At 44.1% G+C, this 26,758-nt stretch overlaps 1 protein-coding gene across 2 annotated transcripts in view; it reads left to right on the top strand.

The window, feature by feature from the left end:
• Window positions 1–26,758, top strand: part of LOC126416621 (sodium-coupled monocarboxylate transporter 1-like) — a 334,959-nt gene that overhangs the window by 238,126 nt on the left and 70,075 nt on the right. For both annotated transcript variants that reach the window (XM_050084378.1, XM_050084377.1), the window contains exon 11: window positions 14,785–14,974. In XM_050084378.1, coding sequence (XP_049940335.1) covers window positions 14,785–14,974 — 190 coding nt within the window. The remainder of the gene's footprint in view (window positions 1–14,784; window positions 14,975–26,758) is intronic.

The raw sequence follows: 26,758 nt of genomic DNA, 5'->3' as shown, positions 1-26,758 counted from the left end.
TGGGGCGAGTGCTAGGAAGTCTCTCTAGACCTGCCGTGTGGCGGCGCTCGGTCTGCAGTCACTGACTGTGGCGACACGGGGGTCCGACGTATACTAACGGACCGCGGCCGATTTAAAGGCTACCACCTAGCAAGTGTGGTGTCTGGCGGTGACACCACAAATGTTTTACGCTCTTCGTATGTAGGTTTTAATACAACACGCCGCAGACAATTAGTACGGAAATGACCGGTTTGATTACAATAATAACATGTTCCTTCTTGGCCGCTGTACGTAATATGGACCCTATAACCACATACCTGTAGATGAGATGTTTTTTGACCACCATTTCCACCGACCGAACACCACTATAGACCTGTAAGCGGTGCTGAGCAGACCAGCGTTCCTTTTGAATATGACGTATTTCCCCATAAGGAAGCAAAACGGGCTTCAAAAAACAGTGGAAGGTTAAACATCATTCCTGCATTCACCAAGAGAACCATACTAGTGGAACCATCACGGTGCGTGAAGGGTACCTCAGAACCGTGACGAGAAAGTATCCCATCAACCTGGAGCGGGTCAAGAAACTTACCAAAAAACACATATAATTCGCTGTCAAGATATGCAGTATACACGTGATCAGTAGTGACTTTAATTGGATCGACTAACCAGTCATGTATCTCCAAAGATCATGGCTGGACGTGAGCGTGAATTTGTCGAAGGTGAAGCTGACAGTACCTGTACGCGGAATTTCCGTGTGAACCATGGTGGGACACCACAGCGCGAGACGACGCCGCGACAGGAAGGGCCGCACGAACACTAGCCGACAACCAGCGATGCGACGCGCACGGAGGCCAACACGACACTAAACGGACACGAGGAAAACACGCAGCGCTACAGTAGAAGCGGAACTAATAGCACAACCTAGTCGCCCGACGCGCGAAGCGGGAATGAACTGACAACGGAACCTCCCCATCGCACCCCCCTCAGATTTAGTTATAATTTGGCACAGTGGATAGGCCTTGAAAAACTGAACACAGATCAATCGAGAAAACAGGAAGAAGTCGTGTGCAACTATGAAAAAATAAGCAAAATATACTAACTGAGTAGTCCATGGGCAACATAGGCAACAGATGTGAGCACAGACGCGCCGTGGTCCCGTGGTTAGCGTGAACAGCTGCGGAGCGAGAGGTCATTGGTTCAAGTCTTCCCTCGACTGAAAATCTTCCTTTCTTACTTTCGCAAAGTTATGATCTGTCCGTTCGTTCATTGACGTCTCTGTTCACTGTAATAAGTTTAGTGTCTGTGTTTTGCGACCGCACCGCAAAACCGTGCGATTAGTAGACGAAAGGACGTGCCTCTCCAATGGGAACCGAAAACATTTGATCGCAAGGTCATAGGTCAACCGGTTCCTCCGCAGGAAAACACGTCTGATGTATTCTATACGACAATGGTGACGGCATGTGCGTCACATGACAGGAATATGTTGTCGACCCACCTAACTTGCACACTTGGCGAATGGGTAAAAAGATTCTTCTACCTTGCCCGATTTAGGTTTTCTTGTGGACGTGATAATCACTTCCAAAAAATTGATGAAAACATAAGAGTGTGTCACATAAATTTCAACAAATGAATGCAACAGTTTCACAGTCGCACAGTTTTCTCTGTGCTCTGTCAAAACATATGTTTTTAAGGTTTTCAAATTTTTCCGTGTGTAGTCTGTCAAATCCTGCATTATGTCCAAGCAAACCTGAACATGTCCTTGAATTTTGCATAGCGAAGTTGATTATGTGTGAGTGCCTGAACTCTGATAATTGTCTGAAAATAAAAAATTTTCACCCGAGGGAAGAGTTGAACCAAGGACCTCTCGTTCCGCAGCTGCTGACGCTAACCCAAAGACCTTGTAAAAAATAACTAGACTCACTGATGGCGCTGCAGTCGCGGGATCATTTGAACCTTCGGCTGGACGCCATTATAGTGGTTGTAGTCTGATGCCGGCGCGGTAACTCAGCGTGTTCGGTCAGAGGGTTAGCTGCCCTCTGCAATAAAAAAAAATTAAAAAAAACTGAATTAATGGATCAGCTACGAACTGAAACGGGTGCCTTCGACGTCTACCCCGAGCAAATACAGCGAACGAAAACGAACAAAATGAGATTTAAAAAAATGTGTTGTGTAGTATTGTTGTTTATGAAGACCCTGATTCAACGTTGTATATTTGCTGGGGCGTACACACAGTATTTGTTACCCGTAATTCTACTGTCTGTACGTTCCAATCAAAAGAAGTACAATGGTGAAGAGTTGTGCAGCGATTAATTGTACAAATAAATTCGAGAAAGGAACGAATATTACATTTCACAGGTATGTGAATATTTGAAGTTGTTTTGTACGTCAGTGCATTTGCTTAATAAAGGTTTTCGTAACACGATATTAGCATAATGTCTGTGCATCTATTTGCAGGTTTCCTTTCTCAAAATGACTGCTGTTACAAAAATGGTTACACGCTGTCAGGAGGCAAGATTTCCGACCGACATAATACCATTTTATATGTTCTGATCATTTTGAAGAAAGTTAGCTGATAGGTAGTGCTTTCATGGTCTAGGTTAGGTCGAAACTTGATAATTTGGTCGTGAGTTGCCAAAGCAGTATGCCATATATAACGCACTTCTGGTCATAAAATCTAAAGCAAGGTAGAGGCAGAAAATATCTAATAATATAGTGAGCAAATCTTCGAGTATTTTAATGCATTTTGCGTACATCCATCGTAAATGAACTACGAAAAATGCTAGGGGTCCAGTAGTACATAACTTTTACCTACGGCAGATTCCATGTAGTACGTAAGATAAATTCATAAACAGTGACTATTTGCCGTTTGTTCATAAATTAAAAAGTATATTGTAGTAACGTATTTAAATGAGGCATTATGTTTGTGACCTAACTCAAGGGAAGGCATTTTGTAACCAAAAGCGATGTATAAACATTCGAACTCCGCGCGTCAGTTTACCACTCTAATGGCCGCCGCCCAACTATTCAATTTGTCCGCTCTTCACAGTCGACCACTCGTGCCGTTGTGGGGGCCTGCGCTAACCACGGGACCACGGCGCTCTTGTGCTCACATCGTTCTTGATGTTGCTTGTATTCCTTATTGACTGCTTAGTTTGTATATTTTGCTTATTTTTTCCTAGTTCCACACAATTTCTTCCTGTTTTCTAGATTGATCTGTGTTCAGTTTTTCAAGGCCTATCGACTGTGCCAACTTATAACTGAATCTGAGGGGGGTGCGATGGGGAGGTTCCCTTGTGAGCCACCGAGGGCACAGAGGATAGTGCGACTGCAGGGATTTATCTCTTCCACGCTCCCCGTGAGACCCGCATTCCCACCTTAATGTCCACACACTACATTGGTAGTGCCCCTGCCCATTACACTCATTACTCGCGGCAGGCAGTATTACCGGGTCCCGTAAAAGTTCGGGCAATGCGTGTGCATCCAGCTCAGAAGGAGAAGAAGATCGTGGCCGCTCCAAGTGAGACCCGCATTCCCACCTTAATGTCCACACACTACATTGGTAGTGCCCCTGCCCATTACACTCATTACTCGCGGCAGGCAGTATTACCGAGTCCCGTAAGAGTTCGGGCAATGCGTGTGCATCCAGCTCAGAAGAAGAAGAAGATCGTGGCCGGTTAGCCTTATCTATATATGAAGATGGTATCTGTTCTTTCGGACACACCATCTTCATATGTAGTTAAGGCTAACCGGCCACGGTCTTCTCCTTCTGAGCTGGATGCACACGCATTGCCCGAACTCTTACGGGACTCGGTAATATTGCCTGCCGCGAGTAATGAGTGTAATGGGCAGGGGCACTACCAATGTAGTGTGTGGACATTAAGGTGGGAATGCGGGTCTCACGTGGAGCGTGCATGGGATAAATCCCTGCAGTCACAACAAGACCATCTCCTCCTCCGCCCTACCTGCATCCACCTCTTTCTTCCCCCTCTCTGTCTGTCCATCTCCTCCTAACCCCCTGCTCTCTACACATTGTAAGTTCCACCCCAATAAAAGGCTCGTGGTTCTCACCCCCAAAGTATTTCTTTCCCAGATCATAAATAATATAGATTTCGTTGAAATCATTCCCAGGGTTTAGGAAGAACTTTTTACCCATGGCTTTCCCCAGGTACGCACATGTCAAATAGATTTCATATATATGTAACATATTTCACACGCATTTGTACCCATATTTCATTATGACGCCGTATCTCCTGAACTGTTGTTGTTGTGGTCTTCAGTCCTGAGACTGGTTTGATGCAGCTCTCCATGCTACTCTATCCTGCGCAAGCTTCTTCATCTCCCAGTACCTACTGCAACCTACATCCGTCTGAATCTGCTTAGGGTATTCATCTCTTGGTCTCCCTCTACGATTTTTACCCTCCACGCTGCCCTCCTATACCAAATTAGTGATCCCTTGATGTCTCAGAACATGTCCTACCAACCGATCCCTTCTTCTGGTCAAGTTGTGCCACAAACTTCTCTTCTCCCCAAACCTATTCAATACTTCCTCATTAGTTATGTGATCTACCCATCTAATCTTCAGCATTCTTCTGTAGCACCACATTTCGAAAGCTTCTATTCTCTTCTTGTCCAAACTATTTATCGTCCATGTTTCACTTCCATACATGGCTACACTCCATACAAATACTTTCAGAAATGACTTCCTGACACTTAAATCTATACTCGATGTTAACAAATTTCTCTTCTTCAGAAACGCTTTCCTTGCCATTGCCAGTCTACATTTTATATCCTCTCTACTTCGACCATATCGCCTGAACTATAAGTCGTAAAGTGATATAATTTGGAAATACATCCTGCTACTGTCTACGAAATGTGTTGTGAACAGTGTTAGTATTACTGAAGTAATAAATTAAGTCGCCATGCATGGTGCGGCAGTTTTTCCGGCATCTCAGTATTTGACGTCATATCTGCTGAGCTATGTGTCGCATTATGACATGTTTTTGAACGTATATTCATCCGCATATGTGGATACAGTCCGCAAAATGTGTCGCGAATAGTTAATAGCAAATAAGTAATACATTTAAACGTCATACATGATGCGGCAGATTTTCACGCATCTCAGAGTTTATAACGTCGTACTTTCTGAATTATGTGTCGTACAATGATATAATTTTGCTGGAACATTTAGTGGTATACGTGAATATTGTCCACAAAATCCGTCATGAGTACAGTTAGTAGTAAAGAAGTGATAAATTAATCGTCATGCTTCTTGCGGAAATTTTACTACATGAACAGCGGAAATGTAGTAAGCGATAAACTGTTTCCCTTTTCATCATTTTGTGGGGGTTTCCAGCGAGAAAAAATTTCGCAAAAGGTTTGATATTATGTTTAAAGTTTGTTACAACTCTCTAAGTACTCTTCTTCTTAAAAACTGTTTGAATCAAATATTCCCATGTCATAGGCTGCACTTCTTTTACATCACTACCCGTTCGACAGGCAGATATATCTAAGGTAGCCCATGTATAAATTCAGGAATAAGCTATCTCCATTCCATATTTCATCCAAATCCGTCCAGCCGTTTCAGCGTGAAAGAGTAACAAAAATAGTAACATACACACTCACAAACTTTCGCATTTATAAATTATAAGACAGCTCTGAGGAAACCATTAATCCATTCTCCAGCTATTCTCATCATAATTCATTGGAAGCTGTAGCCTTTGACAGGAGGAGTCTGCTGTAACTTCGAAGTGTTGTTTTATCTTCTTTTCTGTTTAGTTAGAAGTTGAAACACATTAAGCAATCTAGAATAAAATTTTCACTCTATAGCGGAGTGTGCGCTGATATGAAACTTTCTGGCAGATTAAAACCTTTCGCGGGCACGTGCTCTACCAACTGAGCTACCCAAGCATGACTCACGCCCCGTCCTCACAGTTTTATTTCCGCCAGTACGTCGTCTCCTACCTTCCAAACTTCACAGAAGCTCTCCTGCAAAGGCAAAGGTCCCGAGTTCGAGTCTCGGTCCGGCACACAGTTTTAATCTGCCAGGAAGTTTCATACCAGCGCACACTCCGCTGTAGAGTGAAAATTTCATTCTAGAAACATCCCCCAGGCTGTGGCTAAGCCATGTCTCCGCAATATCCTTTCTTCCAGGAATGCTAGTTCTGCAAGGTTCGCAGGAGAGTTTATGTGAAGTTTGGAAGGTAGGAGACGAGGTACTGACGGAATTAAAGCTGTGAGGATGGGGCGTGAGTCGTGCTTGGGTAACTCAGTTGGTAGAGCACTTGCCCGCGAGAGGCAAAGGTCTCGAGTTCGAGTCTCGGTCTGGCACACAGTTTTAATCTGGCAGGAAGTTTCACATTAAGCAATGCTAAAATGTTACTGTTGATCACTAGAGGGTATTGGCTACAATATTTCAGGGGAAAAAAGATGAAGCACTTACAGCACGTAGCAAATACCGTGCGTAAATTTCAAAACTGTCTGTCACTTTTTTTTTTTCTTTTTAAAAAGAGCATGCGATATGACCAGTAGATCTCATATTAATGTCGGTTAGTAAGTGTCCGGATACATTCGATCAGACTGCACATAGATAAAATGGGAGCAAATTCTCGAATAAGTTTTGTAAAGGATTCCGCATGAGTGTCAGCATCCGTGGTTCCTCCAACAGCAGCCGGTGCGTCGCCGGCGGTGGAAGGCTCCGGCTGGTTACTCGATGACCCTGTGCCCAGTTACTGCAGCCCTGAGCGTCCGGGGAGTTGAGAGGATATTGCTTATGGCATTCCATGTGGAGCTTCTGCTGGCTGTCCTTTGCCGAGGCAGCGTGTCATCCGCAGAAGCGAGGAGGCAGCTGTCGTGATATCAGCACCTGAGTGCACTAGAGCAAGAGATGTGGCAAAGACACGCGTGACTCCCGGAGAAACAGCGTGTTTGCGGTGCGGTAGAAATACACTGTTCGGAGTACGCAGGCTACATTTTTGTCTGTTCTTTAATAAAGTGCATACCTCTCTCTCCTATTATTATCCTGGTGGTAGCGGCGCAAGTGCTGGATATTAGCGATGCATACACCATTACCTGTAGAAGCATTGCCGCCATTAGTTTTACAAGTCCAATTTAATCTTATATTCCTAGAGGACCTGATAGTGACTTCAAACACTAATAGCGCTTGGGATGAGGTATTTTAGGTGACATGTAGGCCTGGTGCATATTTGTCGTTAAATGAAACTGTTTAACGCTGAAGATTCGTGAAATTTGTTAAAGTAACGCGTTGTGTTGATTGACAAATACGAGGGGCGTTTGAAAAGTACGTGCATAGTCCGAGAGATGGCACCACCGGCGCGTATAGAGGTGATGTTTAATTAGTAGCATCTTTGGAAAGAACGCACACCAAGTTTCAGCCATGTTGGTCTATCCCTTTGTGTCTGGCATTCGTTTCTATCAAGGAAGTCGAGTGACTGTCAAAAAATGGACGAAAAAGAATTTCTTGTGGTGATTAAACATTACTTTATGAAAGGCAAAACGCCTCAGGAGACTAAAGAGAAGCTTGATGAACATTACGTTGACTCTGCACTTTCGATTAGAACGTTTATAAGTGGTTTCAAAATTTTCGGAGTGGTCATATTGGCACATGTGATGCTGGACGTTCTGGACGACCTGTGGATGTTATGACTGCAGAAATCATTGATAAAATCCATGATATGGTGATGGATGACAGAAGAGTTAAGGTGCGTGAGATTGCCAGTGCTGTGGGCATCTCGAATGAATGGGTACATGATATTGTGCATAAACATTTGGACATGAGAAAGCTATCCGCAAGGTGGGTTTTGCGATTGCTCACGCTTGACCAAAAACGGAATCGTGTGAAGTGTTGCAAAGATGGTTCGCAGCTGTTCAGGAAGAATCTGCAGGACTTTAAGCATCGTTTCGTCACTGTGGATGAAACATGGATACATTACTATACTCTCGAGATCAAAGAGCAATCTGAACAGTGGGTTACCAAGGAAGAATCTGCACCAAAAATGGCGAAGACCATTCCTTCGGCCAGAGAGGTTATGGCGATTGTCTTCTGGGATTCGCAAGGGATAATCCTCATCGACTATCTGGAAAAGGGTAAAACTATTACAGGTATATATTATTCATCGTTATTGGACCGTTTGAAAACTGAGCTGCAAGAAAAACGCCGGCGATTGGACCGCAAAAAAGTCCTCTTCCATCACGACAATGCACCAGCATACACCTCAACGGTTGTGGTCGCAAAATTAATGGAAATAGGATTCCAACTTGTTTCACATCCCCCCTATTCTCCAGGCTTGGCTCCCTCGGACTACTATTTGTTCCCCAATTTGAAGAAATGGCTGGTGGGACAAAGATTTTATTCAAACGAAGAGGTGATTGCAGTAACTAATAGCTATTTTGCAGACTTGCTTTTATCGGAAGGGATCAACAAATCAGAACAGCGTTGGGCGAAGTGTATAAGTCTAAAAGGAGACTATGTCGAAAATAAAAAAGGTTTACCCCAAACACTTAAGTAGTTTTTACTTTTGCATGGAGTTTTCAAACGCCCCTTGTATTTTTGCGTGTCTTCCTGAAAAATGTGGCTAGTTGTGAAATATTGGTAAACAATCAGTAAAACCATAAATAGCAGCGGTGTACTTATAGAAGGTACGTAACAGGATTTTATTTGTTGCTAAATAATGCATAGGTGAAATTTTTAAACATTCACAGTCCAGTATTTATGTGCGCATTCTTGACAAATCGGTGAAATTATCCCAAGGCCTGTATGCATGCGCGTCTTCTTAAAAAAATTTAAAAAGCTATGAAACATGCATTTATGGTTATCTTCTTAAAAGGTGAGGCAAAATCAGTAAAACAGCTATGATACCTGTATTTATAAGTCTCTTCTTAAAAAAATCACTAACATTACCCCAAAACCATAGTGTCACATATTCCAAAAAATAGCACTGGCTGCAATACTCTTCCAGTAATTCGTGAAAATGACGTAGATAGCACTGGATACAATACTATGCTTGAAATCTGCGAAAATCACCTGCATTTACTGCTGCTGTGGTTGCTCGGGCAAGACACAGACTACGACTGCCAAATCCCCTCTCAGGATGTTGGGCACTCTAACAGGTGGTTTTGGGGATTTGACAAATAAGAGCACACTGTACCACAGAGGAGGGGGGAGGGAGCGGAGGAAGACATCATTTTTTGGCTAATAAATTACCGTCTTTATGATGACAGTCATCAGTTTAATCAAGTGCACTACTCGGAGCACATTGGACTCGCATTCGGTAGGACGACTGTTCAAAGCCGTGTCTGGCCATCCTAGCTTACGTTTCCCGTCATTTCCCTAAATTGCAACAGGCAAATGCCGGGGTGATTCCTTTGAAAAGGCACGGCCGGCTTTCTTCCCTGTCCTTCCCTATCCGGTGGGGCCGATGACATCGCTGTTTGGTCCCCTCCTCCAAATCAATCAACCAACCAACCAGCACTACTCTGCCGCCATTTTGATCATAATTTATTGTAATTATATTAACTGTTGTAAATCATTAATTGTAATTATAATTATAGCTATAGCCCGTTAGTTAAAAAAAATGAGCACAGATGAGCCATTTGTTTACATGAGAGGAGGTACGGCAAGTGGCCGGTTTGTTTACATAAGGAGAACAATTCAGCTTTTGTTGCAGGACAGGCTCAGTTCCGCTACTTACGTCCATAATGGTTCATCGACAGCCGTAGATGTAGTTTCGGATGTGCTCCAGGGAAGTGCGCTTGAACCCTTGCTGTTCATGTTAATATTCAGTCGGATCTTGATAAGATTTCATACTGGTGCAAAGATTGGAAACGTGCTTTAATGATTCAGAAATATAACATTGTGTACAACACCAAAGGAAAAAAAGTTAGTATCCTGTAAGTACCATGTTTACGAGTCACAACTGGACTCGGTCAACTTACACAAATGTCTTGGGGTAACAGTTTGTAGTGATATAAGATGGAACGATCATAAACGTTCAGTCGTAAGTAAAGCAAGTGGCGGGCTTCGGAAACGCGCAGTTAGTCTGCAAAGGAAAGCGTACAGAACACTCGTCCGACCCATCTTAGAATGATGCTAAAGTGTGTGTGATGCGTACTAAATAGGGTTAACGTACACAGAGAATGGCGGCAGGTATGGTCACAGGCTTGCTTGATCCGTGGGGGAATGTCAAGGAGATCTGGAGAAACTGAACTGGCAGACGCTTGGAGATTGACGTAAACTACTCTGAGAAAGCCTACTTACAGAGTTTCAAGAACCGTCTTTCACTCCCACTTCTCGCTTCGCTTTGGTATGCTGTTTCTGGTAGCCAAATTATTTGCTCAGTATTATATCAAACTACGGTCAATGAAAGGTAGTATTGTTTTTCCAGCAAGAGGCAGCTTGTAAGCGGTACTGTTATCGATAGGCGTATGGCGTAGTAAATCATACCCCTTACACATCTCTGATTCTTTGCAACTTTCTGAGCTGAGCGTATCTTTTGTCGGCAGGGACATTGTCTTGCTGTTATGTTCAACAATGCGCAAGCTCTACCAGCCACACGCCACAATGTGCATAGGTAGTCGTTGTTCGGCTTTCGTGCGGAACGATGGCATGTAGTTGCATTGCACCAAAATCATTTGAACGGTTTGCTAAAGTGACGAATTATGCGTTTGGACGTATTACATCAGTTAAGGTCATAGTAGGTAACGAGTCGGTTTATTAGCGGAAGGTGCGCGTAGTTACCTATGAAACCAGTGAACGAAACAGTATCTTCGCTCTTTGTCAGTAATTTTCGTTGACGGAAAATATTATTATTTGAACAGTTATAAAAAGGCTACTGTCAACAGTTATAAAGTAAAAGATTAATCTGAAAAAGCAATGTGGTAATGGCAAATTTCAGTGTGAAACTGGAATACATTGAACCGTTAATACGAGGACGGTTGGGTCTAGCATTGTTGCGAAGTGTGTTACCTGCAAAAAATCAATAAACGAAGTAAAATCATCTCTGCTCCCAGCCTTTCAAAGTAACATTTTTCCACCTAAAATTTTGTGGAAGTTCATTATTCATAAAGTAAAGAGTAACGTTTTCGTATTAGGCAACTGGTCAGACTTCTTTTGCAATTAATCGTGTTCTCTCTCTTAACCTCTTCCCACCCAAGTCCGATCACCACAAATTAATCGCCACAAAATAAGGTAAGAGGATGGTTACCAGCTACTTATACATATCACACATCTCGTCAGCCGATGTCAAGTGACCATGAAGCATTATCAGAAGAACACACAAAAAGCAAACGTTTCCGCTCTCTTTGATCCCCGGAGTTGTCTGGCTGTTGTTTTTTATCGACGAGAATATTTAAAACCAAAAATGTACGAAAATAACCCTAAAACAGTAGATGAACAGGTGTGAGTTGAAGTATGATTTCACGAGGACAGAAAGAGGCGCAGGGCGATAATTTTTAACGTACGTTATTCTGTCAAAGGTATTCGGACATCTGTTAGTGGACATTAATACGGGGTGTGTTGACCCTTCGCCTTTCTGGCAGTTTGAAATCTGCTGGGAATACTTTCAATCAGATTTCTGAATGTCTTGTGAAGGAACGACAGTCCAACAGCGAAAATCAGAAGGTGGACGCTGGTGTCTGGAGCAAAGTCGATGTTGCATCTCATTCCAGAGATGTTCCTGTGCAGGTCAGTCCATTGTGAAATCTTATTGTGCATGAAACATTGCCTCACATATATTGCATTATGGTAGGGTGCTTCGTCATGTTGATGGAAATGGTCATCGCGCATGCAGTACTCAATGCTGTAAAATGTGTTCATATCATTCCGCATTCTGCGGTTTCTAACCACTAAAAACACTACCAACTGCAACACCCCTGTACAACGAAGTTTCACTCTGCAACAAAGTGTGCACGGATTTGAAACTTCCTTGCCAGATTAATTAAAACTGTGTGGTGAACCAGGGCTTGAACCTGGGAACTTTGTCTTTCGCAGGCAAGTACTCTACCTACTGAGCCATTCAAGCAAGATTCACGATCAGGCCGCACGGCTTTACTTCTGCCAGTACCTCGTCTTCTTCCTTCCAAACTCCGGCAATGTACGCGAGACAATTTCAGTGAAGTTTGGAAGGTAGGAAATGAGGTTCTGGCGGAAGCAAAGCTGTGAGGGCAGGACACAAGTCGTGCTTGAATAGCTCACTCGGTACAGCACTTGCCTGCGAAAGGCAAAGGTCAAAGTTTCGAGTCCCGTTCCGGCATACTCTTTTCATCTGCCAGATAGTTTCATAATACTATCTCCTCCATACTTCACTGTTGGCACTACACTTGATTGTAGACTAAGTTTCCCAGACGTATGCCAAACCCAAATCTTTCCATCAGATTGTCACGGGGTATAGCGTACTTCATCACTCTTTCCAGTCCAGCGGCATCACTCTCTTAAACCACCTCAAGTGTCATCTGGCACAGACTACAGAAATGTGTTGGTTACGATTAACTGCGCGACTATTGCAGCCCTTTCTTTTTTAACTCCTATTCTTTTTAATTTCGTGCCACAGTCATTGCGCTAGATGAACTAATGATAGTAAATTGTATCTGACACGTCATTCCTTCTGCTATTTCCATACGATTTTGTACAATCGCCTTCCACAATGCTCAATGGTCGCTGTTCGTCAGCGCATGAGGTCTGCATGGTCTCGGTTTAGCTGTAGTTGTTCGTTCACCTTTTCACTTCAGAATCACATCACAAACAGTCGGCTTCGGCAGCTTCACATGGGGCATCCAAAGACAAGTCCGTGTTCGAAGTCGCTTAGTTCTCCTGGCTGACCCATTCTGCTGTTATCGCTTCTCTAATGACTACGCAACACTCCTCACGCCCCTTTTTTGTTGACGGAATCACATTTCGTGACATCTAGTCGTCAGTTCCACGTTATGTGTGGGTGTCCGGATACTTTTGACCAGGTAGCGTACGTTTCTCACGATATGAACCATTTTAACACCTGATATAAGAACGTAGGCTTCCGCAGCCGGTGTCATAGTGATTAATATTCTTCTGGGTATTATGCCGTGTCATTGCTAAAAACTAACAACAATAATAAACTAAATCCGACGTTTCGGCCGAATTGCAACGGCCTTCCTCAGGGCACGACTGGTTTTGCATGGGGTAGGTGCTCCTATTTATTACAGACTATCGAAGTCTGATGTCACTGTTGTAAAACTTTTAACTGGCCCTCTAATATGATTGCCTTTCCATGACGTAAGGGAAGATGTAAGGAAAGAGGCTGTACGTGGATGTCCATGTCGCCAACGATTGGTAGCTGTCCGCCAATCAGCGTTCGGCTTCTGGTCGGCAAGTTTTCCTCCTGGTGTGCGCGGAAGTGGACTGACAGTTGCTCTACAGCTGTTTGTGCAGATAACGTCCGTGTCCCGTGTAGCTTCTGCCCCTCGACCGCTCGCGGCCCGTTGGACTGGGATGGCCGACAGCCAGGACGCCGGGAGTTTGTAGCCATCTTCTCCGTTGATGTTGTCAGGCTGCTTAATAATTTCGATCGCCTGCCGTATTTTGCGTTCTCGCATCCACGATTCTTTCGCCAGTACTCGGGCTTCCTGGAACCTGATAGGTTGTCCACAGTCACGGTGGTGTTCCGCTATCGCAGATTATTATGTTGTTGTAATCGTACATAGTGATAGTGTTCGTGTTCTGCTACTCGTAAGCTGACAGGTCTCCCTGTTTCTCCTATATAGACAGCTCCGCATTCACACCGTAGTTCGTAAACAGCTGTAGTGTTAAGATTGTTGACTACATCCTTGGTGGAACCTAGCATTTAGTGGATCCTGTGACTGCTTCGAAAAATCGCTCTGGAACTTCCTCCAGCACTTAAATAGCCTGCACAAAAATATAAAGTTCACACATGAGACTGAAAACAATGGTACCTTGTCATTTCTGGGTCTGGAAGTATACAGAGCTGCCGAAGGTAAACTGGGACACAAAGTGTACCGGAAACCAACGCACACTAATCGGTACATGCACGCAGAGAGTCACCACCACGCAGCTCAAAAGTATTCTGTTCTGCATACGTTAACTGCCCGATCCTACCGGAGAAGCGATGAAAATAACATCAAAGAAGAATTAAAGGAGCTACAACACACGTGTCGTGCCAATGGCTATGATGACAACATCATAAGATAGGTAGCTAAAACCAAAGGTAGCAGAACACGAGAAGAAGGCAAAGAAGAGAAGCTTCCACTGGTACACTTACCATATGTAAAAGGCGTCAGTGAACGGCCAGGCAACGTCCTTCGCCGACGAGGTTTCAAACAGATTTTTCGAAGCAGTCACAGGATCCACGAAATGATAGGTTCCACCAAGAATCTAGTCAACAATCTTAACACTGCAGGTGTTTACGAACTACGGTATGAGTGCGGAGCTGCCTACACAGGAGGAAAACTTGCCGACCAGAAGCCGAACACTGATTGGCGGACAGCTACCAATCGTTGACGACATGGGCATCCACGAATAGCCTCTTTCCTTCCATCTTACATTACGTCATGACTAGCCAATCATATTAGAGGGCCAATTAAAAGTTTTACAACAGTGACGTCAGACATCGATAGTCTGTAATAAATGGAAGCACCTATCCCCATGCAATACCAACCGTGCCCTGAGGAAGGCCGTTGCAGTTTGGCCGAAACGTCGGTTTTAGTTTATTATTGTTGTTAGTTTTTAGCAATGACGCGGAATAATACCCAGAAGAGTTTTAATCACTATCTTAACACCTGTTCACCTATTGATTCTTGCAGCTCGTTGTCGACAGCACTCAATTCGATGTCGGCCGTGGTGCTGGAAGACTTCTGGAAGGCTTTCTTCCCATCGCGGCGGCTGTCAGAGCGCCAGACAGACCTGCTGATGAAGGGTGTTGTGGTGGCGGTGGGTGTCCTCTGCACTGCGCTCGTCTTCGTCGTCGAGAAGATGGGCTCAGCAGTTCTCCAGGTATAGCTGTTATAATTTTACATTTCAGAGTTATGAGTCTTCCAACTCATCTGATATCGTCCTCCATCTCTTCCTATCCACTACTATTTGTTTCATCTCTATACACCTGCTACATCCTACATTGTTCATACATTATTTTGCATATCCTAGTCGTCTTTCACCTTTGTCTGTCCTTACAAATATTCTTCTCTATCTTCTTTGAACTCCCTCTCAGCTGTGACACCGATAGTGAGTGCAGATAATGCATATTAGCAAATCGAGACGCTCCACCATTAAGCTCTGCGACAGTAGAGGCCACCGCAATTAACTTCAATGGGTGTAGCCTTTATCCTGCTCCACCCAGTCAATGAAGAGAAAAATAAATGTCGAATACTTTAATAAAATAGTGTAGTCGCAAATTTTTGTGCAGTAAAAGGATGGAGTGCCATGTGCAACATACGAAAAATCCCCACCTGTGGGGGGTGGAGGCTATTAGTGTCACCTTCTTTATGTTTTTCTTGCATGACTCTAAAACCGCAGCTTCTAACAAAATATTTTCCGTGGACAAAATGAAACTATATTCGATTTCCTCCAAAAAAGGGTACTATTCATTTTTTCTCTAGAAGTATTGTTTTCTTGTTGGAGGGAATGGGAAAATCGCAGATTACTAAAAATTGTGTTTTAATGGTATAAAATTACTGTTTACTGTTAATTTAAGTGGGTTAAGAACAAATATGAAATATTTGTATCTCGTCTAAGTGCAGTAGAGTCATATCAAGGGATAAATTGTGTTCTGGGGATGTAACAGGGTTGAGGAGTGGAGGTGGAGTGCAGGAGCATGAGGGAAGGTAAATCGCGCCAGACTATGGTCATGCGCTTCCCTCCTTCAAAGGTCTGGAAATTGAAGAACAAACAGATGATTCTCCGCTCTATCTACCCCATGAGATCAGAAGAAACAACTACAGGTGTTTATTTTCCAAAAAGTGTGTTAACACTACATGGAATACAGATGTGAGTTGTGTTGCTTGAGTATGGTTGACAGCCACTGCAACTGCATCAAAGTTGTCGGTTCATTGTCTGACAGGTGTCATAGCTCTCGCTACCAACCAGCACATCTGTGCAATCGGTCACCAAATTTGGCACATTGACATCTGTGTAGTTTCTCCTTACATTGGTATAAATAGAAGGCTTTGGTCACAGCCTCAGCAGTGTGTTAGCTGCACCTGAAGAGTCTGTCAGTTGCACCGTGGAATATTGTGGAAATTTCACAATGACATTCAGCATCCCGCTTGAGAACCATATTTACAGGTATGAGTTGCTGATAATACTAACACAAGAAACGGAAATGGAAAGGATCTACGTACATTTCTGCACACGTTCTACACTTCTAGAGGGGAAATTGACTTTTAGTCAGCTGTAGCATCCTTACAGGCAAAGTAAGTCGTCCCATGACAAGTGCTACTTGCTTTTCAGTTTCCGAACTGAATATTATATTCCCCCCCCCCCACCCCCCCCCCTACCCCCACCCCAGAATTTCCTGTCCAGTTATCTTATATGAGTGGACAAAATAGCTTCACTGAGCTTTTGTTTATACAGTGGAATTATTTCCAGTTTATTAAATTAGTACTTATTTGCTACTGTGTAAGCTGTTGCTGGTGGGAGGAGCTTTATATTGAATGGTTTCAATGAATATATTAATGTGGCCCTGTATATGACACAAGTAAAACGTTAGCCAACAAAATAATGATAAAGGGAGTTCATTCTACTATGAAATAAAAGCAGGATTTAAGATAACTCCGTTTATTGCACAAAATCCACAAGAAATGGTTTAGTAGTCGTTGACGATAATAAGCTTGTGGGTAGATGGTAGTACAGGCTAGTATTTGTGACTGCCATAAGTAATGAATACAATGGATACATCTACATAAACTTTATTAGCTAACATAAGTAAATACAACTACCTCAGACCAAGACTCGGATCACACTAGTCTCTCTCAGCACAGCCCAAAAATTGTTCTCTTCTCATGGCGGAGGATCTCTGGAGACTGCATTGATATCTATACTCCTTGGCAAACCTAGACAAGAGATCTGTAATATGATTTAAATGAATTCATATCTGGTGTAAAACAATTACATTCATGTAAGCTGGACCATGATTACCAAAGGTTAGTGTGTAAAGATCGAAGACACTACTAAAGGGTATGAGTTTGCAACGCATGGAGTTGATAGCATGTTGAATCTCTAACTGCAAACACATCTTCATGATGAGCTTGGAAATTACTGAATGACTAAACTTTCCCTACATTTTGCTTAGCCTCTCTGTTGTGGCTTCATCACACCGTGCTCATAATCTGCAAGTGGCAGCTGAAGCAGCTGCAAAATCAGTCACTGGCTCTGTACCAACAAGTTACATCTGCACCCAAGTTTAACTCAGTTTGATGAGTACCTCTCATCTCTGAAGTAAAGTCCATCCATGGAGTCACCTGTCTGAGAAGCCAATCTGTCAAGATGCTGAAATCAGAAGTCTGCCTGTGAAGTTTGCCAGAGAGAGAACTTCCCGCAGTGCGTTTTCAACAAGAAAGACTCGGTTCTCTGCATTTTCCTTACATCACATAATTTTGACAGTCTGAATGATAATATTGTGATTGTTAGCCAGTAAGATGTTGTTTTAAAAGATGCTGGTCTCACTCCCTTACTCTCATTTCAGGAGGTTAATCAGTTGCAAAGTTTATTACACCTTGTGCTCCAAAACTGTGTCCTACTCTCTCACTCTATGTTCATACGCTGGCCAGTAAGGGTGGATATCTTAAGCGCAGCCATTTTTCTTACTCCAATTTCTAAGTTATTTAGACTAGCTGTTTTTTTTCTGTTTCCATTCCACTTTCTAAGATGCTATCTCAGTGGCCCCTGTATTTCTACAAATTCTTTCTGCATGCAGTTCCGTGTGCAGTAGTCACACTTCTGGGACTCAGCTTTAAGACTCACATCCCCCGACCAGATACAGCTTCTTAAAAACAGTCTCCGGTTCCCCCCCACAGCTTGGAGATACAAAGTGTATTGTGACTTTGGGGTATCTGGTGCCAAGGCACCTTGTTTCATAGCACTGTCCCATCTGACCTCCTGGCATGGTGCTTTGCATGTGCGTGAGCATTCTGCCTGTGACTTTTGCTAGGGACTGTTTCTGCCAGTCTTATGACCCATGGCACATCCCCTTGCCTGCAGCAAAGTGTAACTTGTTTTCATAGAGGCTTCATATTTAGTGTACATGCAATTCAGTACAGGAAATTATAATCTAAATACTGACAGCCACTGGTACTGATAGATATTTCATTTACTGGTGGAGATTAATTTATTCTAGTTTGATTTGAATTTCTGATTTGATTTTACATCAGTTACGAGATAGTTTGGGAAGACAGTCACATAACATCAGCCCTTCCTGCTCTTTTTAATTCTATGCAGATGCAGTCACACTCAGAATTTACTATAAGTGCATCAAAGAAATTTGTCCTCATGTGGCATTGGAATTATATGCTCATCGTTGGTTCTGTTTGTTTGGAAGAGGAGAGGATTTTTCCAAGGGGCCATATCATTTATTATGTTTCTTACCAATCTAATAAGTGTTTTAATTGAATCAACTATGGGTTCTTTGTGAAACATTGTAAATTAACTAAACAAACGCTGATTTTGGCCTTGTGTCACAAATTTATTATAAATATTATTGCACAACCTAGGTTTCCGGTTGTAAGCCCATTTGTGTATTAGAAAATGGGCTTACAACCTGAAACCTAGGTTGTGCAAAAACATTAATAATAAAATTGTGAAACAATGCCGAAAACAGTGTTCATTTAGTTAATCTGATAAGCCATCACTCACCCATTCTTTTTCTTGCTGGCATTAAAGTTAACTCCACTTATTAAACACATCTGATTTATCTGATGCACCAGCTCACAACTCATTCACTCTTCATTTACAATTAACATTACAATTTCTACTCTTGGCTTGACTCACATTCACACTCACTGAATTTATATAACATTTATTTTTACTTTTCTTACTCGTTCACTCACTGAAGACCTACACTAACTCATACCATTTCATTCTTTAAACTTCAACTTATCATCCACCCTCTCTTAAATTTTTTTTTGTAATTTAACTCACTCATACTTTTTGTAAATATACATGCTGTGATATGGCAAACAAAATAATAAACTTGAAAGTACATTGTCAGGCATACCAAGCATTTCTCCCCAGGGGATCCACAACTCTTTTGTGGATATGTGCGTAGCGAGCACGGGACCCCGAGCTAATGTGGCCTTCCTTCCTTTCCGGGCTGCATACCTTCCCTTTCCGCATCCTTCCCCATCCCCCATCTTCGCCCCCCCCCCCCCCCTTACCTCTGGCTCTTTCCTTCCCTTTCTCCCCCTCTGGGAGTATGGTTTGTGCCTACGTCCGGAGACGGATGCTTGTAAATGTACCGCATTCTTCGCTTTCCTTGCTTGTATGTCTTCATCCTTCCTTTGCGTGTCTGAAGGCCGACCCACGCACTTCCATGCGTAGCCGGTGACGGGGTAACAAGTAATTCCCCGCCCCGGGTAGACAGGTAGGACACGTACATACCCCCTGGTAATGGCCAGGCCCAGGGAGGGGTGATTACCCGAGCTGATACCTTCCGAAAGTGCCGATTGGCCCCTCCGTCCGTTTGTTGGGAGGTGTGACCTGAGGTGTGAACAATCACCTAAGGCGGGAGTGCCCTCAGAGAGGGCCCCCACAAGGGAGGAGCGCGCCATCGGAGACGCCGGTAATCATGGGGGATTCTTCTGCAATGGTTTCCTCACCTTCCACTATGTCTGCTCACAAGCGTAAGTTCACTGAGTCTCAGCCACCGACAGTTCTTCCATCATTGCCACAGTTCCTTGTTGTTTGTCGGTCTGACGAAGGTCACGACTTCTCCACGGTCAACCCTTTCATTATTCAGAAAGGTGTCGACGCAATTGCAGGTCCTGTAAAGTCTTGTTCCAGATTACGGAATGGCACCCTGTTGTTAGAAACAGTCAGTGCCCTCCAGGCACAAAAATTGCTGTGTACCTCACTACTACACACCTTCCCTGTCCGGGTGGAACCGCGCCGTACTTTAAATTCCACGCGTGGAGTCGTTTATACACGCTCCCTCGATGGATTGTCTGACGAAGAAATTCAGCACTACCTGTCTAACCAGGGCGTAACGGCTGTTCATAGGGTTATGAAAAGGGCTGACACGAACATCATTCCAACCCGCACTGTCTTCTTTACATTTGACAAAGTTCAACTACCATCGAAAATCAAAGCAGGCTATGAGATAATTTCCGTTCGCCCTTACGTCCCAAACCCTACGCGTTGCTATCGGTGTTAGTGGTTCAATCACACCAGCCAGTCCTGTTCCAATCCGACCAAATGTGTTACGTGTGGCAAGGATGCCCATGAGGGTGCTTGTCCACCTCCATCCCCTCGCTGCATCAACTGTATGGGTGACCACGCTGCTTCCTCTCGAGATTGTCCCGTTTTTAAGGACGAAAAGCTCATCCAGGAAATTAGAGTAAAGGAAAAAGTGTCGACCTTTGCTGCTCGAAAATTATTCGCCAGTCGACAGCCCACCGTGCCTCAGAAAGGAAAATACAGCACTGTGCTTGCTTCTCCTCAGCCAACAAAGGAGGTGGCCACGCAGACTTGCGACCTCACCTTTAGTGCCACGGTCGTCAGATTGGCCAGCACAAAGATCGCCCATTCAGCCTCACCACTTTCGCCTGCCCACTCTATGGCTTACCCTTCGTCGGGTTCTGCTAAATCTCGAGCCCAAAAGTCAGACACCAAGACTTCGAAAAAAGAGCATACTCGTGAAGATTTTTTACGTACCCCAACTTCACAACCATCGGTTCCTCCTTCATCTAAACATCATGTTTCCAAGAAGGCTAATAAGAAACCCAGTTCATCTCCTTCTCCCCCAAGGCATGTCTCACCTACAGCACCACCTGGAGGAAATCGCCCTTGGCTGTCTTCTGTGTCGCCGAGGCACACTGCTGGCGGTCGATCAACCGGCCGATCGCTGGTGGCAGGAGCTGCTCCTGAACAACCTATGGATCAGGATCTTCTGCCTTTGGCTGAATGCCATTCCATGCTGTCGGTCGCAAGCTCAGAGCAGTCGTTGAGTTGACAGCGACCTTGGTCACATTCCTCCATTTTCTGTTCACCCTATGTCCATTATCCACTGGAATATCCACGGTATTCGAGCCAATCGGGATGAATTGTCGATCCTCTTACGATCCTACTCGCCGGTCATCTTCTGTCTTCAGGAAACAAAGTTGCGTCCCCATGACCGCTTTGTTCTCCCTCATTTTCAGTCCGTCCGATATGATCTCCCCTCTGTTGAAGGCACTCCAGCACACGGAGGACTCATGATTCTTCCCCATGTAACTCTCCATTATCACCCAATCCATTTAAACACTTCCTTCCAAGCTGTCGCCGTCCGTCTTTCCCTTTCCGGATACATGTTCTCTCTTTGTACTGTATACATTCCATCGTCCACACCAATGGCACGAGCTGATCTCCTTCATCTTCTTGGTCAGCTTCCACCCCCATATTTGCTGGTTGTGGACTTCAATGCCCACCACCCGCTTTGGGGATCTCCACATCCTTGTCCACGTGGCTCACTATTGCTAGACGTCTTCCACCAAGCAGATCTAGTTTGCATCAACACTGGGGTCCCGACATTTTTGTCTGCCTCCACGACAAATTTATCTCATTTGGACCTTGCGGTCGGTACTGTTCCGCTAGCTCGGCGCTTCGAATGGTTCGCCCTTGATGATACACACTCGAGTGACCAGTTTCCATGTGTCCTTAGACTGCAGCCTCAACTGCCCTACATGCGCCCGCGACGCTGGAAGTTTGCCCAAGCCGATTGGACACTTTTCTCGTCTCTAGCGACATTCGATGACCGTCACTTTCCCAGCGTCGACAATGAGGTCACACATATTACCGACGTTATACTTACAGCTGCGGAACATTCAATACCACGCACCTCCGAATTGCCCCGGCGCCCCCCAGTTCCTTGGTGGAATGAGGCATGCCATGATGCAATACGTGAGCGGCGACGTGCTCTCCGCGTTTTCCGCCACCATCCTACTTTGGCTAACTGTATCCGCTATAAGCAGTTCCGAGCGCGATGCCGTCGTGTCATCCGCGATAGCAAGAAGGCAAGCTGGAAATTTTTTTACTAGCTCATTTAACACCTTCACTCCCTCCTCGGAAGTTTGGAGTCGGCTTCGACGGTTCTCAGGCGCGCCTAGTTTCTCCCCGGTCTCTGGGCTCACTGTCGCGCATGACACATTAGTGGACCCCGTCGCAATTTCTAACTCGTTGGGTCGGCACTTTGCTGAGATTTCGAGCTCTTCAAATTACCCGCCAGCGTTTCTCCCGAAGAAACGTGCAGCGGAAGTGCGACCTCTTGCTTTCTCCTCTCAAAATCGCGAAAGCTACAATACTGTTTTCTCCTTGCGGGAACTCCAATATGCACTCTCTTCTTCTCGCTCCTCCGCCCCAGGACCGGATGGTATCCACGTCCAAATGTTGCTGCATTTACCAACCCATAGTCTGCGTTACCTCCTTCGCCTTTATAATCGAATTTGGACCGACAGTACTTTTCCCAGACGATGGCGGGAAGCTATCGTCGTTCCTGTTCCGAAACCTAGAAAGGACAAACATCTCCCCTCTAGCTATCGCCCCATTTCTCTCACGAGTAGTGTCTGTAAGGTTTTGGAGCGTATGGTGAATTACCATTTACCGTGGTGGCTGGAATCCCGCAGTCTTTTAACACCTGCCCAATGCGGATTCCGAAAGCATCGTTCTGCAGTTGACCATCTTGTTGCTCTCTCCACTTATATCATGAACAATTTTCTCCGGAAACGCCAAACAGTAGCAATATTTTTTGATCTGTAGAGAGCATACGATACCTGTTGGAGGACAGGCATCCTCCGCGCACTGTTCTCTTGGGGCTTTCGAGGTCGGCTGCCCCTTTTTCTTCGCGAATTTATGGCAGAGCGCACATTTAGGGTGCGGGGAACACTACTCTCTCCCATACTTTCTCCCAAGAAAACGGGGTACCCCAGGGCTCTGTGCTGAGTGTTGTACTGTTTGCCATTGCCATCAATCCAATTATGGATTGTCTCCTTCCTGATGTCTCGGGCTCCCTCTTTGTGGACGATTTTGCGATCTACTACAGCTCTCAACGGACCAGCCTTCTTGAACGACGTCTTCAAGGATGTCTCGATCGCCTCCACTCTTGGAGCATCGAAACTGGCTTCCGTTTTTCTCCCAGTAAGACCGTTTGTGTTAAATTTTGGCGACGTAAGGTGTTTCTTCCGCCCTCCTTACATCTAGGTCCTGTCAACCTTCCGTTTTCAAACGTCGCTAAATTCTTGGGTCTTATGTTTGACAGAAAACTGTGGTGGTCCTCCCACGTTTCCTATCTTTCGGCTCGCTGTCTGCGATCCCTCAACACCCTCCATGTCCTGAATGGTACCTCCTGGGGAGTGGACCGAGTGGTCCTTCTCCGCCTCTATCGCGCCTTAGTGTGCTCGAAATTGGACTACGGAAGCATAGTCTACTCCTCTGCTCGGCCGTCTATTCTTCAGTGTCTCGACTCTATCCACCACCGTGGATTATGTTTAGTGTCTGGAGCTTTTTACACCAGCCCTGTGGAAAGCCTTTATGCTGTGACTGCTGAACCTCCACTGTCCAATCGGCGAGCAGTCCTTCTGAGTCGTTATGCTAGCCATCTGTCTTCCAGGCCTGCTAATCCAGCCCATGACATTTTTTTCGACGCCTCCTTTGATGTAGGGTGTGCAGGCCGCCCCTCCTCCCTACTACCACCGGGAGTCTGCTTCCATCAACTGCTCCATTCTCTTTCCTTCCACTTTCCTAAAACCTTCTTGACAACTTGGGGTACAGCACCGCCTTGGCTCCGTCCCCGGATCTGCCGGCTCCGTGACCTTTGTCGATTTCCCAAGGATGGTACCCCTTCACTTGTTTATCGTTGGGCATTTGCTGCTCTATGTGCACAAATGACGGACGCCACATTTATTTACACCGACGGCTCGAAAACATCGTTAGGTGTAGGGAGTGCCTATATTGTTGGCGACACCCCAAATGACTTTCGGCTTCCCGACCAGTGTTCGGTTTATACTGCGGAGCTTTACGCTGTTCTCCAGGCTGTCCACTACATCTGCCGCCATCAGCGGATACAGTATGTTATCTGCTCAGATTCTCTCAGCTCTCTCCTCAGTCTCCAAGCTCTTCATCCTGTGCACCCTCTGGTCCACCGGATTCAGGACTGTCTGCGCTTGCTCCACCTGGGGGACGTCTCGGTGGCGTTCCTCTGGCTCCCGGGACACCTTGGTATCTGTGGAAATGAGGCGGCCAATATTGCAGCCAAGGCTGCAGTCTCTCTTCCTCGGCCAGCTGTTCAATCGATTCCCTTCGCCGATCTACGGAGCGTTCTATGTCGACGTGTTGTTCATTTATGGCACACGCATTGGTCAACACTTACCCATAATAAATTGTGGGACATGAAAGCTCTTCCTTGTGCTTGGACCTCTTCCTCCTGAACGCATCGTCGGGAGGAGGTAATTTTAACTAGACTCCGGATAGGGCACTGTCTTTTTAGCCATCGACATCTTTTAAGCGGCAATCCTCCCCCACTCTGTCCCCACTGCTCTCAGCTGTGGACGGTAAGACACCTTTTAATTGAGTGCCCCTATTTTAATCCGTTACGCTCCCGTCTACAGCTATCGCCTGATATATCGTCGATTTTAGCAGATGACACGCGCTCAGCCGACCGCGTTCTCAGGTTTATTAGTGCCAGTGAATTGACGTCAGTCATTTGAAGCTTTTTTTGGGGACAACCAACCCCTTTCTGTAGTGGATTTTTAAGCCTTCCTTCTGCTTTTAGTTTCTCCAATTTTATGACTTTCGTTCCCATTGCTGCTGGTTTTCAATTTCGGTTTTTTACTGTTTCCTAAGTCACAGACCGGGCGCTAATGACCATAGAAGTTTTGCGCCCTAAAACCAAAACAAACAAAAAAAACAAAAAAAAATACCAAGCATTTTTGTTTGTTTATTTATCCATCCTTAGACAATATACATTGTATGGATGTCATCAGTGAATGTACAAATTCTGGTATGAAGTCTAACTATTTTCTTAACAAATGCCATTTTACATTGTTCAATAAGCATAGGTATTTTGATGTAGAACTAACATACATAAATACAAAGTCCTGCATACATATTACATAAATGAAAAAACGTAATTTATATTGTTTAAATAAATATACTATATGTGTTAATATGGAACTAGCAGACATAAATACATAGGCATCAATACATAATACATGACTGAAAAAAATATGACGTCAGGTATAACTCATGCTAGGTGTTACTAACAATTATCTGGTTTTCATTTAAAATATCCATCCAAAGTGTAGAAACAATGCTCTTGCAAAAACAGTTTTACAGTTTTTTTTAAAAGAATGCATACTGCTAATTTCTTTTATATTCTGTGGCAGCTTATCGATTATCATGCGTCGATAATCAAGACTGTTCTGAGCTTTTAGCTTATTCTTTCTATCTAAATGGAGGCAATGACTCAACCTTGTGTTATGATCATGAATAATGTTAAAAAGCTGTAATTGTCAAAATTTATTCTGATACACATTATGGTCTGAAAAATAAACTCGCAAGGAACAGTCAGAATGTCCAGGTTTTTAAATAATTCTTTGCAGTGAGCCCATTTATTACATTTTGTCATTATTCTTACAGGTCTCTTCTGTAATATGAAAACTGTTTGTAGATTCTGGGTACTATTTACCCAAAAGATTATTCCTTACCTAAGGATGGCGTGCACGTAACCAAAGTAAGCTAACCTTACACAGATGTCACTGCATGCTGATGCAGGAACTCTAAGCATGTAGCATGCTGTGGAGACCCTCTTTGAGATAATCATGACATGTTCATTCCATTTTAGTTAGCTGCCGATGTACAGTCCTGGGAATTTAGTGTTGGTTACATCTGTTATTGAAGTGTTGTGTAGTTTTAAATTTATGGACTTGTATTTCTTGTTTATTCTAAAGAACATGCTGTTTGTTTTCTTAATGTTGAGAGTTATTCTGTTCTCTGCAGACCATTTGTAAACATCTGCTAGTGCTTCATTGGCTTTTTCCAATATTAGGTTAAGTGTCTTGCTGGTAATCAGTATATTACTGTCATCAGCAAAAAGTACTTTTTCTGCATGCTCCACACATTACGGGAAATCGTTAATATAAATTAAGAACAGTATTGGGCACAGAACACTTCCTTGGGGGACTCATATATTAACATACTGTGGGTAGGATAAGTGATATACCACATATTTGGATGTGCTCTATGCAATTTCTACTCTCTGCACTCTGTTATTTAGGTACAATTGGAACCATTTATTTACCACTCCCCTAATTCCCAGAGACTCCAACATTCTGTAGATAAATGTCATGATCAATGGTATCAAAGGCCTTCGATAGATCTAGCAAAATTCCAGTTACATGACTGTCCATGTCTAGTGAGTCAAGAACAATTTTTGTAAACTGAGCTATTGTGGTTTCAGTGCTTCTGCCCAGTCTGAAGCCATGCTATTCCTTGCAAAGAAGATTATATTTATTTAAGTAGCTCATAAGTCTATTTTTTATTGAAGTCTCCGCTATTTTAGAAAATGCTGGAAGTAAAGCAATTGGCCTGTAATTTTCT

This window comes from Schistocerca serialis, chromosome 8 (genome assembly GCF_023864345.2).
Source record: "Schistocerca serialis cubense isolate TAMUIC-IGC-003099 chromosome 8, iqSchSeri2.2, whole genome shotgun sequence".
Classification (NCBI taxonomy): domain Eukaryota; kingdom Metazoa; phylum Arthropoda; class Insecta; order Orthoptera; family Acrididae; genus Schistocerca; species Schistocerca serialis.
This window is presented reverse-complemented; position numbering and strand designations above follow the sequence as displayed.